The 13,836-nt window shown below is 45.1% G+C and overlaps 1 protein-coding gene across 1 annotated transcript in view; it reads left to right on the top strand.

Moving 5' to 3' along the window:
• ADAM23 (ADAM metallopeptidase domain 23) overlaps window positions 1–13,836 on the top strand; it is a 1,183,145-nt gene that overhangs the window by 358,803 nt on the left and 810,506 nt on the right. The window contains exons 8-9 of the mRNA XM_030210005.1: window positions 10,450–10,529; window positions 11,926–11,929. Of these exons, the coding sequence (XP_030065865.1) occupies window positions 10,450–10,529; window positions 11,926–11,929 (84 nt within the window). The remainder of the gene's footprint in view (window positions 1–10,449; window positions 10,530–11,925; window positions 11,930–13,836) is intronic.

Below are 13,836 nucleotides of genomic sequence, written 5' to 3'. Positions count from 1 at the left end.
ACCACCTAAACGCAGTCTTGTTTTATAGACCACCAGGCAACTGGCAAGAATGCCAACCACATTTCATGGATTTCATATTGAATACCTATGTATCCAACTTCAGTATACTAATAATAGGGGATATAAACCTACACCTAGAAAACACAAATTCAACAGATACACGTGAATGCAAGGATTTCCTCCAACTATGGGACCTTAACTGCCCTAATTTGCAAGCAACCCACGTCAAAGGCCACTCATTTGACCTCATCACACTCAAATTGTCCTCAGAATCAAACCTAATACTAACAGATACAAAATGGACAGACATACCGTGGTCAGACCACCACAAACTAAATCTAGCACTACAATGGCGAAAAAAAGACTTACACCACAAGCAAGAACGCACAACCTACACTACGAGAGGCCAAATAGACCCTGAAACATTCTGGCAACAGATCTACAAGAATGAATGGATAGCACAAACAGACTCCAAACACTGTCTCTTAAACTGGGACAACAGATACAGGAACATACTAGACAAAATAGCACCACTGCAAACACAAACCTCGCGAAGACATACCATGGTTTAACGAAGAACTGAAAAAATTAAAAACACAAGTCAGACGATTCGAACGAGCATGGAGGAGAATGAAAGATGAATACACACTTAACGCATGGAAACAAATGCAAAGAAAATACAAATACACAATAAGACAAACCAAGAGGTCATTCTACAAAACCAAAATAGGGCCAGATTACAAAGACACGCACAAACTCTTCCAACTTGTGAATAAACTGCTAGACACCACACCGGTTACCATAACCAATACAGACACCCCATCAGCAGATAACCTTGCTGACTACTTCAATGAAAAAATCATAAAACTATGACTCACACTACCACCTAATACCACTGACCATGAAATATTCATGGACTGCCTACACCCTTCCTCCGATGAATACCCAGCAGATAGAATCTGGACAAACTTCAATTTACTGACCGACAAAACCGTCACCCAAGCAATCAACAGATTCGCTAAATCCCACTGCAGATTAGACATCTGTCCCAACAACCTAATAAAATCCGCCCCTAAATGCTTCATAATAGACCTCACTTCACACCTAAACTACATGCTACAACAGGGATCCTTCTCTAAGGATAAAGGAAATATACCACTCACCCCAATACCTAAAGACCCAAAGAAAAAAGCAAATGACATAACCAACTACTGCCCGGTAGCATCCATCCCACTGGCAGTCAAACTAATGGAAAGTTTGGTAACCAAACAACTTACCAACCACCTAAATAAATTCTCTATACTACATGAATCACAATCAGGATTTTGATCCAACCACAGCACCAAAACAGTATTAATCACTCTCCTTACCAAATTCAAACAAACAATTGCAACTGGCAATAGTGTACTTCTCCTACAATTCGACATGTCCAGCGCATTTGACATGGTCAGCCATAAAATACTATTGAACATCCTAGAATACTTTGGTATTGGAGGAAATGTACTTAGATGGATTAACGGCTTCCTAACCAAGAACATACCAAGTAATATCAAATTCGAACAAATCATCACCATGGAAGCCTGAATGTGGAGTACCCCAAGGATCACCGCTCTCACCGACCCTTTGTAACCTAATGATGACACCCCTAGCCAAATCATTATCCAATCAAGGCCTCAATCCTTACATCTACACAGATGATACCACAATCTGCATCCCGTTCAAACATGATCTAACAGAAATCACAACTGAAATTAAACACAGCCTCCAAATAATGAATTCATGGGCAGATGCATTCCAAGTAAAACTCAATGCAGAAAAAACACAATGTCTCATCCTCTCCTCACAATATAACACGAACAAACCTACCACTATAAACACGCCAGAATACACCCTTCCTGTGTCAGACAGCCTGAAAATTCTCGGAGTTACAATCGACCGAAATCTCACACTAGACATTCATGCGAAAAATACAAAAAGAAAATGTTACACTCAATGTGGAAACTCAAAAGAGTGAAACCTTTCTTCCCAAGGGAAATATTCCACAACCTATTACAATCAATGGTGCTAAGCCACTTAGACTACTGCAATTCCATTTTCGCCGGCTGCAAAGAACAAATCATCAAGAAACTTCAAACGGCCCAAAACACAGCAGCCAGACTCATTCGGAAAATCGAAATATGAAAGCGCCAAACCCCTAAGAGAAAAACTACACTGGCTCCTACTAAAAGAACGTATTACATTCAAATTCTGTACCTTGGTTCACAAAATTGTTCACGGTGAAGCCCTGATATATATGTCAGACCTAGTAGACTTACCAACTAGGAACACAGAAAGGTCAGCACGTACATTTTTGAACCTCCATTACCCTAGTTGCAAAGGACTCAAATATAAATCACTCTATGCATCCAATTTCTCCTACATACAGTGGTGGAAATAAGTATTTGATCCCTTGCTGATTTTGTAAGTTTGCCCACTGACAAAGACATGAGCAGCCCATAATTGAAGGGTAGGTTATTGGTAACAGTGAGAGATAGCACATCACAAATTAAATCCGGAAAATCACATTGTGGAAAGTATATGAATTTATTTGCATTCTGCAGAGGGAAATAAGTATTTAATCCCCCACCAACCAGTAAGAGATCTGGCCCCTACAGACCAGGTAGATGCTCCAAATCAACTCGTTACCTGCATGACAGACAGCTGTCGGCAATGGTCACCTGTATGAAAGACACCTGTCCACAGACTCAGTGAATCAGTCAGACTCTAACCTCTACAAAATGGCCAAGAGCAAGGAGCTGTCTAAGGATGTCAGGGACAAGATCATACACCTGCACAAGGCTGGAATGGGCTACAAAACCATCAGTAAGACGCTGGGCGAGAAGGAGACAACTGTTGGTGCCATAGTAAGAAAATGGAAGAAGTACAAAATGACTGTCAATCGACAAAGATCTGGGGCTCCACGCAAAATCTCACCTCGTGGGGTATCCTTGATCATGAGGAAGGTTAGAAATCAGCCTACAACTACAAGGGGGGAACTTGTCAATGATCTCAAGGCAGCTGGGACCACTGTCACCACGAAAACCATTGGTAACACATTACGACATAACGGATTGCAATCCTGCAGTGCCCGCAAGGTCCCCCTGCTCCGGAAGGCACATGTGACGGCCCGTCTGAAGTTTGCCAGTGAACACCTGGATGATGCCGAGAGTGATTGGGAGAAGGTGCTGTGGTCAGATGAGACAAAAATTGAGCTCTTTGGCATGAACTCAACTCGCCGTGTTTGGAGGAAGAGAAATGCTGCCTATGACCCAAAGAACACCGTCCCCACTGTCAAGCATGGAGGTGGAAATGTTATGTTTTGGGGGTGTTTCTCTGCTAAGGGCACAGGACTACTTCACCGCATCAATGGGAGAATGGATGGGGCCATGTACCGTACAATTCTGAGTGACAACCTCCTTCCCTCCGCCAGGGCCTTAAAAATGGGTCGTGGCTGGGTCTTCCAGCACGACAATGACCCAAAACATACAGCCAAGGCAACAAAGGAGTGGCTCAGGAAGAAGCACATTAGGGTCATGGAGTGGCCTAGCCAGTCACCAGACCTTAATCCCATTGAAAACTTATGGAGGGAGCTGAAGCTGCGAGTTGCCAAGCGACAGCCCAGAACTCTTAATGATTTAGAGATGATCTGCAAAGAGGAGTGGACCAAAATTCCTCCTGACATGTGTGCAAACCTCATCATCAACTACAGAAGACGTCTGACCGCTGTGCTTGCCAACAAGGGTTTTGCCACCAAGTATTAGGTCTTGTTTGCCAGAGGGATTAAATACTTATTTCCCTCTGCAGAATGCAAATAAATTCATATACTTTCCACAATGTGATTTTCCGGATTTAATTTGTGATGTGCTATCTCTCACTGTTACCAATAACCTACCCTTCAATTATGGGCTGCTCATGTCTTTGTCAGTGGGCAAACTTACAAAATCAGCAAGGGATCAAATACTTATTTCCACCACTGTAAGTGCGCAACTATGGAACGCATTGCCTAATGTTATAAAAACAATGCACGACCTAACAATCTTCCGAAAAACTACTGAAACCCAACCTGTTCAAAAAAGCATACTACAATGATTCATCCTAAATACCAGACAACGAAATATCAACAAAACTAAACAAGGCCGAACCCCAACACTGGACTACCTTACCTATTCGGACATTTGTAACGCGCTATGCACCACCACCTTTTGTCCATACCCTAAATGAAATTTCTATATTTAACAGTCTAATTATCTTTTACTTTACTTTCCTGCTTATTTTCGAAAGGAGAAAAACGCCCATATTCGGGAGATGGGCGTCCGTTTCCCGTGGGCGGCCAAATCGGTATAATCGAAAGCCGATTTTGGTCGTCTTCAACTGCACTCCATCGCGGGAACGAATAAAGTTGATGGGAGCGTGTCGGAGGCGTGGTGAAGACGGGACTGGGGCGTGGTTATCGGACGAGCAGAGATAGGCGCACTCGGCCGATAATGGAAAAAAAAGAGGCGTTTTTAGCGAGAATTAAGGACACTTTTTTTGGACCCTTTTTTCTCACGAACAGGTCCCAAAAAAGTGGCCTAAATGACCAGATGACCACCGGAGGGAATCGGGAATCACCTCCCCTGACTCCCCCAGTGGTTACTAACCCCCTCCAACCAAAAAAACCCCACTTGCAAAAACCTTATTTCCCAGCCTCTATGCCACCCTCAAATTCCGTACCCACCTCCATGACAGCAGAATGTGTTCGATCCTCTCACAGCCTTTCCCTGGGTCAGATGTGGGTCTCGGGTGCACTGCAGGGTCACATCAGCATTGCATTGTGGTGAGTGTAGGGTATCAGGCTCCGTGATTTCACTTGCTTGTGTTACAGTCTCACGATGTTGGTAGTTGGTAGGCTCTTCTCCCATGGTGCTTTCCCCTCTGCTTACTGGGTCAGAGTGTGCCCTGTTTTGTTTCCGGTAGTCCACGAGGTAGTGGCCATTTTTGTAAGTCCGTTTTAGATCCCTTTCGTGTGTTAGTCACGTTACAGAACTTAGTTCTTACCTTGAATGTTGCTGAAAGAGGGCATTGTACACCATTCTGCCAGCTCTGACCTACTGCTAATCTTAGTACCAGGGAGACTCGTTGCCAGTGGGGCACAACCTCTGATCTGCAGTTAACTGTTTGTAAACGTGGTTATTGAAATAAAGGAAGTTTTCAGCGAGATTAGTCTTACGGTGTGAACTGCTGTGCCAAGGTTATACAGCAACAAGTCCTGTCCCTGGAGCAGTTTTAGTGGGTAATGCAGTGCACTTCAGGCAGGCGGACCCAGGCCCATCCCCCCCTACCTGTACCACTTGTGGTGGTAAATGGGAGCCCTCTAACCCCCCCTCAAAACTCACTGTACCCACATGTAGGTGCCCCCCTTCACCATTAAGTGCTATGGTAATGGTGTTGAGTTGTGGGGAGTGGGTTTTGGGGGGGGGGGATTTGGGGGTCTCAGCACCCAAGGTAAAGGAGCTATGCACCTGGGAGGTAATGTAATGTTTTTTTCTATTTTTTAAAAGTGCCCCCTAGGGTGCCCGGCTGGTGTCTTGGCATGTGAGGGGGACCAGTGCACTACGAATCCTGGCCCCTCCTATGACCCAAAGCCTTGGATTTGGTCGTTTTTGAGCTGGAACGCTTCGGTTTCGATTATCGCTGAAAAACAAAAACGCCCAGCTCAAACAAACGCCCACATCTCAAAAACGCCCACATCCAATGCATTTGCCTGGCGCAAACCGTATTTTCGAGATTAAAGATAAACGTCCATCTTTTCTGAAAATACGATTCAGCCCACCCCTTCACGAAATGGACGTTCTTACACATGGGTGTTTGCGTTCGATTATGCCCCTCTTAATCATCTACAAACTTTAATGCAATACCACCTTGTAATTTATGTTATCGTCCACGAATAACAGTGCTACACCACTTTGTATCTCTCAGATCCGGAAAGGGTGACCGCCATTACAGCATAATGTAAATCATTCTTTCATCCATGAACATTACTACAATATCACCTTGTAATCTACCTTATAATGTTCATGTTGTACCACTTTGTACTTTTCAGATCCGGAAGTGGTGACTGTCACTCCATTATGTAAGCCACATTGAGCCTGCAAATAGGTGGGAAAATGTGGGATACAAATGTAACAAACAAATAAATAAATAAATAAATTAAGGTTGGAATAATAAAACATGGGTACTGAACAATTGATTAACGGTTAGGAGTTAAAAGCAGCATCAAAAAGGTGAGCTTTTAGCCTAGATTTGAAGACGGCCAGAGCTCAGGAAGTCTATTCCAGGCATATGGAGTTAGCGGTGGAGGAAAAGGGTGCAGATAAGAGAGATTTACCCAGTGAATGGAGTTCCCGGGGAGGAGTGTAGGGAGAGATAAGAGTGGAGAGGTACTGAAGAGGTGCAGAATCAATGCACTTGTAAGTCAAGAAGAGGAGTTTGAACTGTATGTGGAAACGGATAGGAGCGGGTGAAGTGACTTGAGGAGAGGGCTAATATGAGCATAGTGTTACGCTCCTAACCTTGGTGAGGGGCGCTTCTGCACGCGGAGCGCCGGCCATCTTGGCAGGTCCGGAGCTCCGGGAGGTCCCCTGCCTGCTCGCGACACTCCAGGGTGGGGGGGGGGGGGGGGGCTTCTCTGCTTCTGGCGATGCGGAGGATGTAATGGGGCAGTTCTGCAAACTAAAGAGTAGCAAATCTCCTGGGCCGGATGGCATTCATCCTAGGGTACTGATGGAACTAAAAAATGAGCTTGCGGAGCTACTGTTGTTGATATGTAATTTATCCTTAAAATCGAGCGTGGTACCGGAAGATTGGAGGGTCGCTAATGTAATGCCGATTTTTAAGAAAGGTTCCAGGGGAGATCCGGGAATTATAGACCAGTGAGTCTGACATCGGTGCTGGGCAAAATGGTAGAGACTATCATTAAGAACAAAATAACAGAGCACATTCTAAAGCATGGACTGATGAGACAAAGTCAGCATGGATTTAATGAAGGGAAGTCTTCCCTCACCAATCTACTGCATTTCTTTGAAGGGGTAAACAAGCATGTCGACAAAGGTAAGCCGGTGGATATTGTGTATCTGGATTTTCATGAAAGGCTCCAGAGGAAATTAGAGAGTCATGGCATCGGAGGTAGTGTATTGTTATGGATTAAAAACTGATTGAAAGATAGGAAACAGAGAGTAGGGTTAAATGGTCACTATTCGCAATGGAGAAGGGTAGTTAGTGGGGTCCCTAAGGGATCAGTGCTGGGACCGTTGCTTTTTAACATTTTCATAAATGACCTGGAGGTGGGGGTAACTATCGAGGTTATCAAATTTGCTGATGACACAAAGTTGTTTAAGGTCGTCAAATCGCGGGAAAGTTGTGAAAAGTTGCAAGAAGATATTGCGAGACTAGGAGACTGGGCGTCTAAATGGCAGATGACGTTCAACGTGAGCAAGTGCAAAGTGATGCATGTGGGAACGAGGAACCCAAATTATAGCTACATCATGCAAGGTTCAGCGTTAGGAGTCGCGGAACGAGAAAGGGACCTGGGAGTCATCATTGATGATACGTTGAAATCTTCTGCTCAGTGTGCTGCTATGCCTAAGAAAGCAAATAGAATGTTAGGTATTATTAGGAAACGGATGGAAAACAAAAATGAGGATATTATAATGCCACTGTATCGGTCCATGGTGCGACCGCACCTAGAGTATTGTTTTCAATTCTGGTGCAGAGAAGGGCGACAAAGATGATTAAGGAGATGGGACAACTTTCCTATGAGGAAATGCTAAAGCGGCTGGGGCTCTTCAGCTTGGAGAAAAGGTGGCTGAGGGGTGATATGATAGAGGTATATAAAATAATGAGTGGAGTGGAAAAGTTAGATATGGAGCGTCTGTTTACGCTTTCCAAAAATACTAGGACAAGGGGGCATGCGATGAAGCTAGAGTGCAGTAAGTTTAAAACAAATAAGAGAAAAATTTTCTTTACTCAGCGCGTAATTCGACTCTGGAATTCGTTGCCAGAGAATGTGGTTAAGGCGGTTAGCTTAGCAGAGGTTAAGAAAGGTTTGGACGGCTTCCTGAAGGAAAAGGCCATAGAATGTTATTAAATGGACGTAGGGAAAATCCACTATTGCTAGGACAAGCAGTACAAAATGCTTTGCTCAGTGGATCTTGTCAGGTGATTGTTACCTGGATTGGCTACTGTCGGAGACAGGATGCTGGGCTAGATGAACCTTTGGTCTGTCCCAGTGTGGCGATGCTTATGTCTTATCTTTGCTGGCCCGGCGCTCCGGGAATTCCCCTCCTGTCCGCTACGCGGAATGCCGAGTTCTTTGTCCCACCTCCTGCTCTTTGGGATGCTCCGCCTCCTTGGAATTGGACCCAGCTCCTCCTCCTCCTTCGGCTGGCCAGCCAGTAGGAGACGCTCCCTGCCTACTGATTCCGTTTTCCCTGATGGGGGGGGGGCTATTTTAGGAGCAGTCTCGCTCCACTTTGCTTCGGCTTCTACTTTGGTAGGTTTTGCTTTGCACTTTGGTGTGTTTCTCTTATAGTCTTGTTGCTGTCTACCTGGTTGCTAACTACTGCCTGGACCCGGATATCTCCTTGCTTGCTCCCTGACCTGACTACTGCCTGGATCCAGATTTCTCCTTGCTTGCTGCCTGACCTGACTACTGCCTGGACCCGGATTTCTCTCTGCCTGCTGCCTGATCTGACTACTGCCTGAACCTGGAGTTCTCTCTGCCTGCTGCCTGGCCTGATTACTACCTGAACCCGAACTACTCTCTAGCTGCTGCCTGCCTCTGCTTGCTGCTGGAACCCAGAGTTCTCTGTGTCTGCTGCCATCTGACCCCTGCCTGCATCCGGAAGTCCTGTCGGCTGCCTGCACCTGGGGGCTCAACCCTCGGGGAACGGCGGTCATCACAGGTGAAGCCTCGGGGTTGCTCGGCTGCCCTATAGACCGCAGGTTTGAGTCTTCGGCTCTGTGCTCCGCCTGGGCACAAGGACTCACGAACATGACACATAGCGACACTGGCGGAATATAAGTCGTGCTGCAGAATTGTGAACAGATTGAAGAGGAGAGAGATGACTAAGTGGGACACCTGTGAGAAGCAAGTTGCAATAGTCTAAGCGAGAGGTGATAAGATTGTAGATAAGGGTTCTGGTAGTGTACTTGGAAAGGATGAATTTTGGTGATATTATAGAAAAAGAAATGACAGGTTTTAGCAGTCTGCTGAATATGTGCAGAGAAGGAGAGAGAGGAATCAAAGATGACCCCAAGGTTACGAGCTGATAAGACAGGGAGGATGAGAGTGTTATCCACAGATAGAGAATGGGGGAAGAGGACAGATTTGCTCACAAAGGGGTAAGTTTTGAGAGGTTGCATGGCCGTATGGAATTTACAGTAAATAATATTGTATATTTTAATACAATATGTAAGTTGGTTGTTACAATGTATCTTTGTACCAATAAAACGTACAATAAAGTTACGTACATATATATTGTTTTTTGGGGGGGTGGGGGAGGGGAGAGAGCCTGTTAATCAACATTTACCAGCACACCACTGACTATATGTTACCATCTCCCTGTTCTTATACTTGATCCCTGCCTCAAAATGCTTTCATCCCACCTCACATTCCAGGCTCATTCCTTCATGTCCTTAGTCTAGAAATATTTCTCTTATCTCTTCTTTTTCCTAGAGAAGGTTGCAGTTTTCTTTTAAAAATTATATGCTACAGTACAATGTTCAGCCAGCAATATATCTGAAAAGAAATACTTCTTTAATCTTGGGCTTTTAGTCCAAAAACTTAAGGAATATATTGTTAACTTTCTTACCTTTCACCAAAATCACATAGACTTTGGTTATTGGCTAAGTTAATTTGTATATTTATTTTCTTCCTTCCATATGCTATCAGTTTCTGGGTCAATTTTTGAAACTCCCTTGGGATCCCTGCAGAGTTTCTATTTGAAAATGCAGGGTCTGGTCATGACATGAGTATATTAATAGCTGCAGCCTTTCATCTGCTTTGTAGCAGAAACAAAATCCATGGCATGAACCACTGATGGGATTTTGAAAATAAATTGTCAGCTGGCTTTGGCTATGACCTGCCGCTGGACTTGTTACTTTTTTGAAGTGGGTAGAAATTCCCCTACTGTAAAAGTACACAGATTCTTTTACTAATGCCTAATACTGAAAACGCATGAGGTAAATACAAAACCTCATGGGGAAGAGGAAGTTCTACTTATCAATTTAATCTTGTAAAAATTGTCTTTTTCTCGTTTTCAGTTGTGTTAAGAGCTACCTTGGCTTGCCCATGGTAAATAATAAATTTGTGCTTTGGAAAATGCTTACTGTTTGTGAGTAGTAAATCGATTTTGTTTTTCACAGCAGAAGTAGGTGATGTTAGCAGCGAGTGGCCCTTCCTTTCTAATATGCAGTGGCTGAGGAGGAGGAGGAGGAAGAGAGCTCTGAATGTAAGTGTCTTTCTGGTAAACTTCTGATTTCTCATTTGTAGACTACCTTGTTGAATGGACGCTTCAGTAGGGTCAAAATAAGATGACAGGAAATTATATTGTAGGAACTCAGGGCCCCTTTTACCAAGCCGTGGCAAAAGGGGGCCTGTGTTGGCTTTGGCATGTGTTTTTCTCACGTGCTGAGGCCTCCTTTTACTGCAGCAGGTAAAAGGAAAGTCTCTTTCCTATAGAAAATGGCCATGTGGCAAGTAAAGCACTTGCTGTGCAGCCATTTTGGGGGGAGTCCTTATCGCCATCCATTGAGGTAGCGGTAAGGGCTCCCATGCTAACCTGGTGGCAACCGGGAAGCACACAGTACTGCCCGATTACTGCCAGGTACGATGTGCTAGGGGTAGGAAATATCTTGAGTCTTGGTGTAAAGAAGAAGGTTTTAGATACATAGGAGCGTGGGGTAATATGTGGAAAAATAACAGGCTGTACTGTAGTGATGGGCTACATCTTTCTGTGATGGGGAAAAAAGGATCCTTGGGGACAAATTCAGAGGGTATGTTTGTAGATATTTAAACTAGAGGGTGGGGGTGACAAAAAGAAACAAGGGAATTCAGAAAGTCACTCCCAGAATAAACATGATGGCAGAGGAAAAGGTCATCTAAATAAAGAAAACCACCTAAACTCACTTAGCACATGGAAAGCAATTAGCACAAATGCTCGTAGTCTAAGTAAAAAGATTCAAGACTTGCAAGCACTGATGTTTGAAGAAATCTTGGCTATTGTTGCTATTACAGGGACATGGTTCAATGATTCCCATGAATGGGATGTGACCATACTGGGCTATAATTTTTTAGGAAGGATAGAGAGGGCTGGAGAGTTGGAGGAGTGGCGCTGTATGTGAGAGACAATATCAGAGTGGTTGAAATGTGGGGAACCTGGGGAGAGGAAGACACTTTATGGTTCATCCTGGAAAGAGAAGATGGAACCGGTATCCACACGGGGGTTATCTACAGACCTCCGGCACAAATAAAGAAGCTAGACAAGGATCTGATAGAAGATATTCGAAAGATTGGTATGAACGAGGAGTTGCTACTGTTGGGAGATTTCAACTTGTTTGATGTGGATTGGATCATCCTGTTGGCAGACTCGGAAAGAAGTAGGGAGATTGTGGACGCCTGTGAAAGTGCCTTGCTCAGACAAATGGTGACAGAACCCATGAGGGAAGGATTGACGCTGAATCTAGTGCTCATGAATGAATTGTTTCCAATATCCGGGTGGGTGCCCATCTATGTAATAGGGATCATCACACAATATGGTTTGATACAAGGGCGAAAGTGGAGTGCGGATGCACAAAAAGTACTGGATTTCAGACACGGATTTTAATAAAATGCCTAAAGATGTAAAGAGAGGTGACAAGACCTTTTTCAGATATATTGGAGAAAGGAGAAAAGATAGGAATGGAATTGCAAGACTGAAAGATAATGAGAATGGCTATGTGGAGAGTGATGAGGATAAAGCGAACATGCTAAACAATTACTTCTTTTTGGTGTTCACGGAGGAAAATCCTGAAGAAGGACCGTGGTTGGCTGCCAAGGGAATATGTGGGAACGGAGTGGATATTGCATGTCTTTGTAAAAGGGCCCCTTACTCTGTACCCTAACTATGGGGCCCTTTTACAAAGGCGTGCTGAAAAATGGTCTGTGGTAGTGTAGACTCGTGTTATGGGCACGCACAGAATCATTTTTCAGCGCACCAGTAAAAAAATACCTTTTTAAAATTTTTGCCGAAAATGGACGTGCTGCAAAATGAAAATTGTTGCGCGTCCATTTTAGGTCTGAGACCTTACCACCAACCGTTGACCTAGCGGTAAAGTCTCACACGGTAACTGGGCGGTAATGAGCTACGCGCATCAAATGCTACTTGGTGCGCATCTAAGAATAAATTATTTTTCGGATGCGCGCCAAAAGTGAAATTACCGCAAGTGTGACATGGTAGCCGGGCGGTAACTCCATTTTGGCATGCATTGGACGCGCGTAGACGCTTACGCAGCTTAGTAAAAGGGCCCCTAAAAGAATAGAAGAACTATTTAGGGCTCCAAAATTATTATTTATTTTGTCAGCTAGAAAGCCACAGTTATCCCTGTACACCAGCTAGGGCTGTTCCTGGTGTTAGACAGGAAGAATCTTTTTTGTTGATTTTCTTTAAAGTGTGAGGCAGAAGGATCCTGAACTGGGAGAAAAGAACTTGAGCTCCAGCGTTGAAGCAAGTTGAAGAAAGAAGCTCAAAGAAAGATCAAAGAAAAGATAAGTCTGCACTTCCATATCATCATGCTGATCAATCCATAGACTGGTGGGTTGTGTCCATCTACCAGCAGGTGGAGATAGAGAGCAAACTTTTGCCTCCCTATATGTGGTCATGTGCTGCCGGAAACTCCTCAGTATGTTCTCTATCTCAGCAGGTGGTGGTCACACACAGCAGCAGCTCTGGCTAGGCCTCCAAGCCTAATTTTTAGGTTTTGTTGAGTGCCTGGGGTTGAGGGCTCTTCTTGAGCAAGTGCAAACCTGGTGGCGCCAGGTCCCTCCTTTTCTCCCCCCTCCCGCTGGCTCCGTTAAAAAAAAAAAAAAAAAAATTTTGAACGTCCTTAAAGGCGTTTATTTCGACGTTTATTGCAGCTACTCACTGGGACACCAGGTCGTTACAGCTCGGAGCGGAAAGCAGGTAATTTTTACCTTTTTATAGCGGGCAGGGGGTTCCCCGATTGATCTCCACGTGGCCTATGGCGTCGGAGGGCGAGGGCGCAAAGAGTCGCTCCCCGGATCGCTTGTGCGCTTCTAGAGGGGATGCGGGGGTCTTAAAGTCTGATTCGCCCTTGTTGGGTGACAGTTTCGTGACCGATGAGTGTCCCGGTCCTTCCTCCGGTGTGGCGGTTTTTCCCGCCATAAATGCCCATCCCCCGCTGCTCGCCTCCGCCATCTTGGCCGGCCACGCGGCTCGGACGGCTTCTTCTTGGGCCGCCCTTGAGGTGGGAGACGTTAATGCCATGAACGCCCTTAATTTGGGCGACGGCACAAAAGCGGCTAAACTTAAGCGCCGTTCTTCCGGCGCGGCTCCTTCGCGGAGTGTCGCGCCGGACGCCATTTTGGATGCGCAGCATGTCTCTCCCCCGCTCTTGCGAATGCCGGTTGAGAGTGCGTCGCTGTAGCCCAGGCTGCGGAAGTGCACAGTCTGGGGGGTTTCTCCCCCGAGTTTGTTTTGCTGCTGCATCAGGCCTTCCTTATGCAAAACGCTGCCCCTGCTCCCTCGTCTGGTAAAGAGG

Source organism: Microcaecilia unicolor, chromosome 7 (assembly GCF_901765095.1).
Source record: "Microcaecilia unicolor chromosome 7, aMicUni1.1, whole genome shotgun sequence".
In the NCBI taxonomy this organism is placed as follows: Eukaryota; Metazoa; Chordata; class Amphibia; order Gymnophiona; family Siphonopidae; genus Microcaecilia; species Microcaecilia unicolor.
This window is presented reverse-complemented; position numbering and strand designations above follow the sequence as displayed.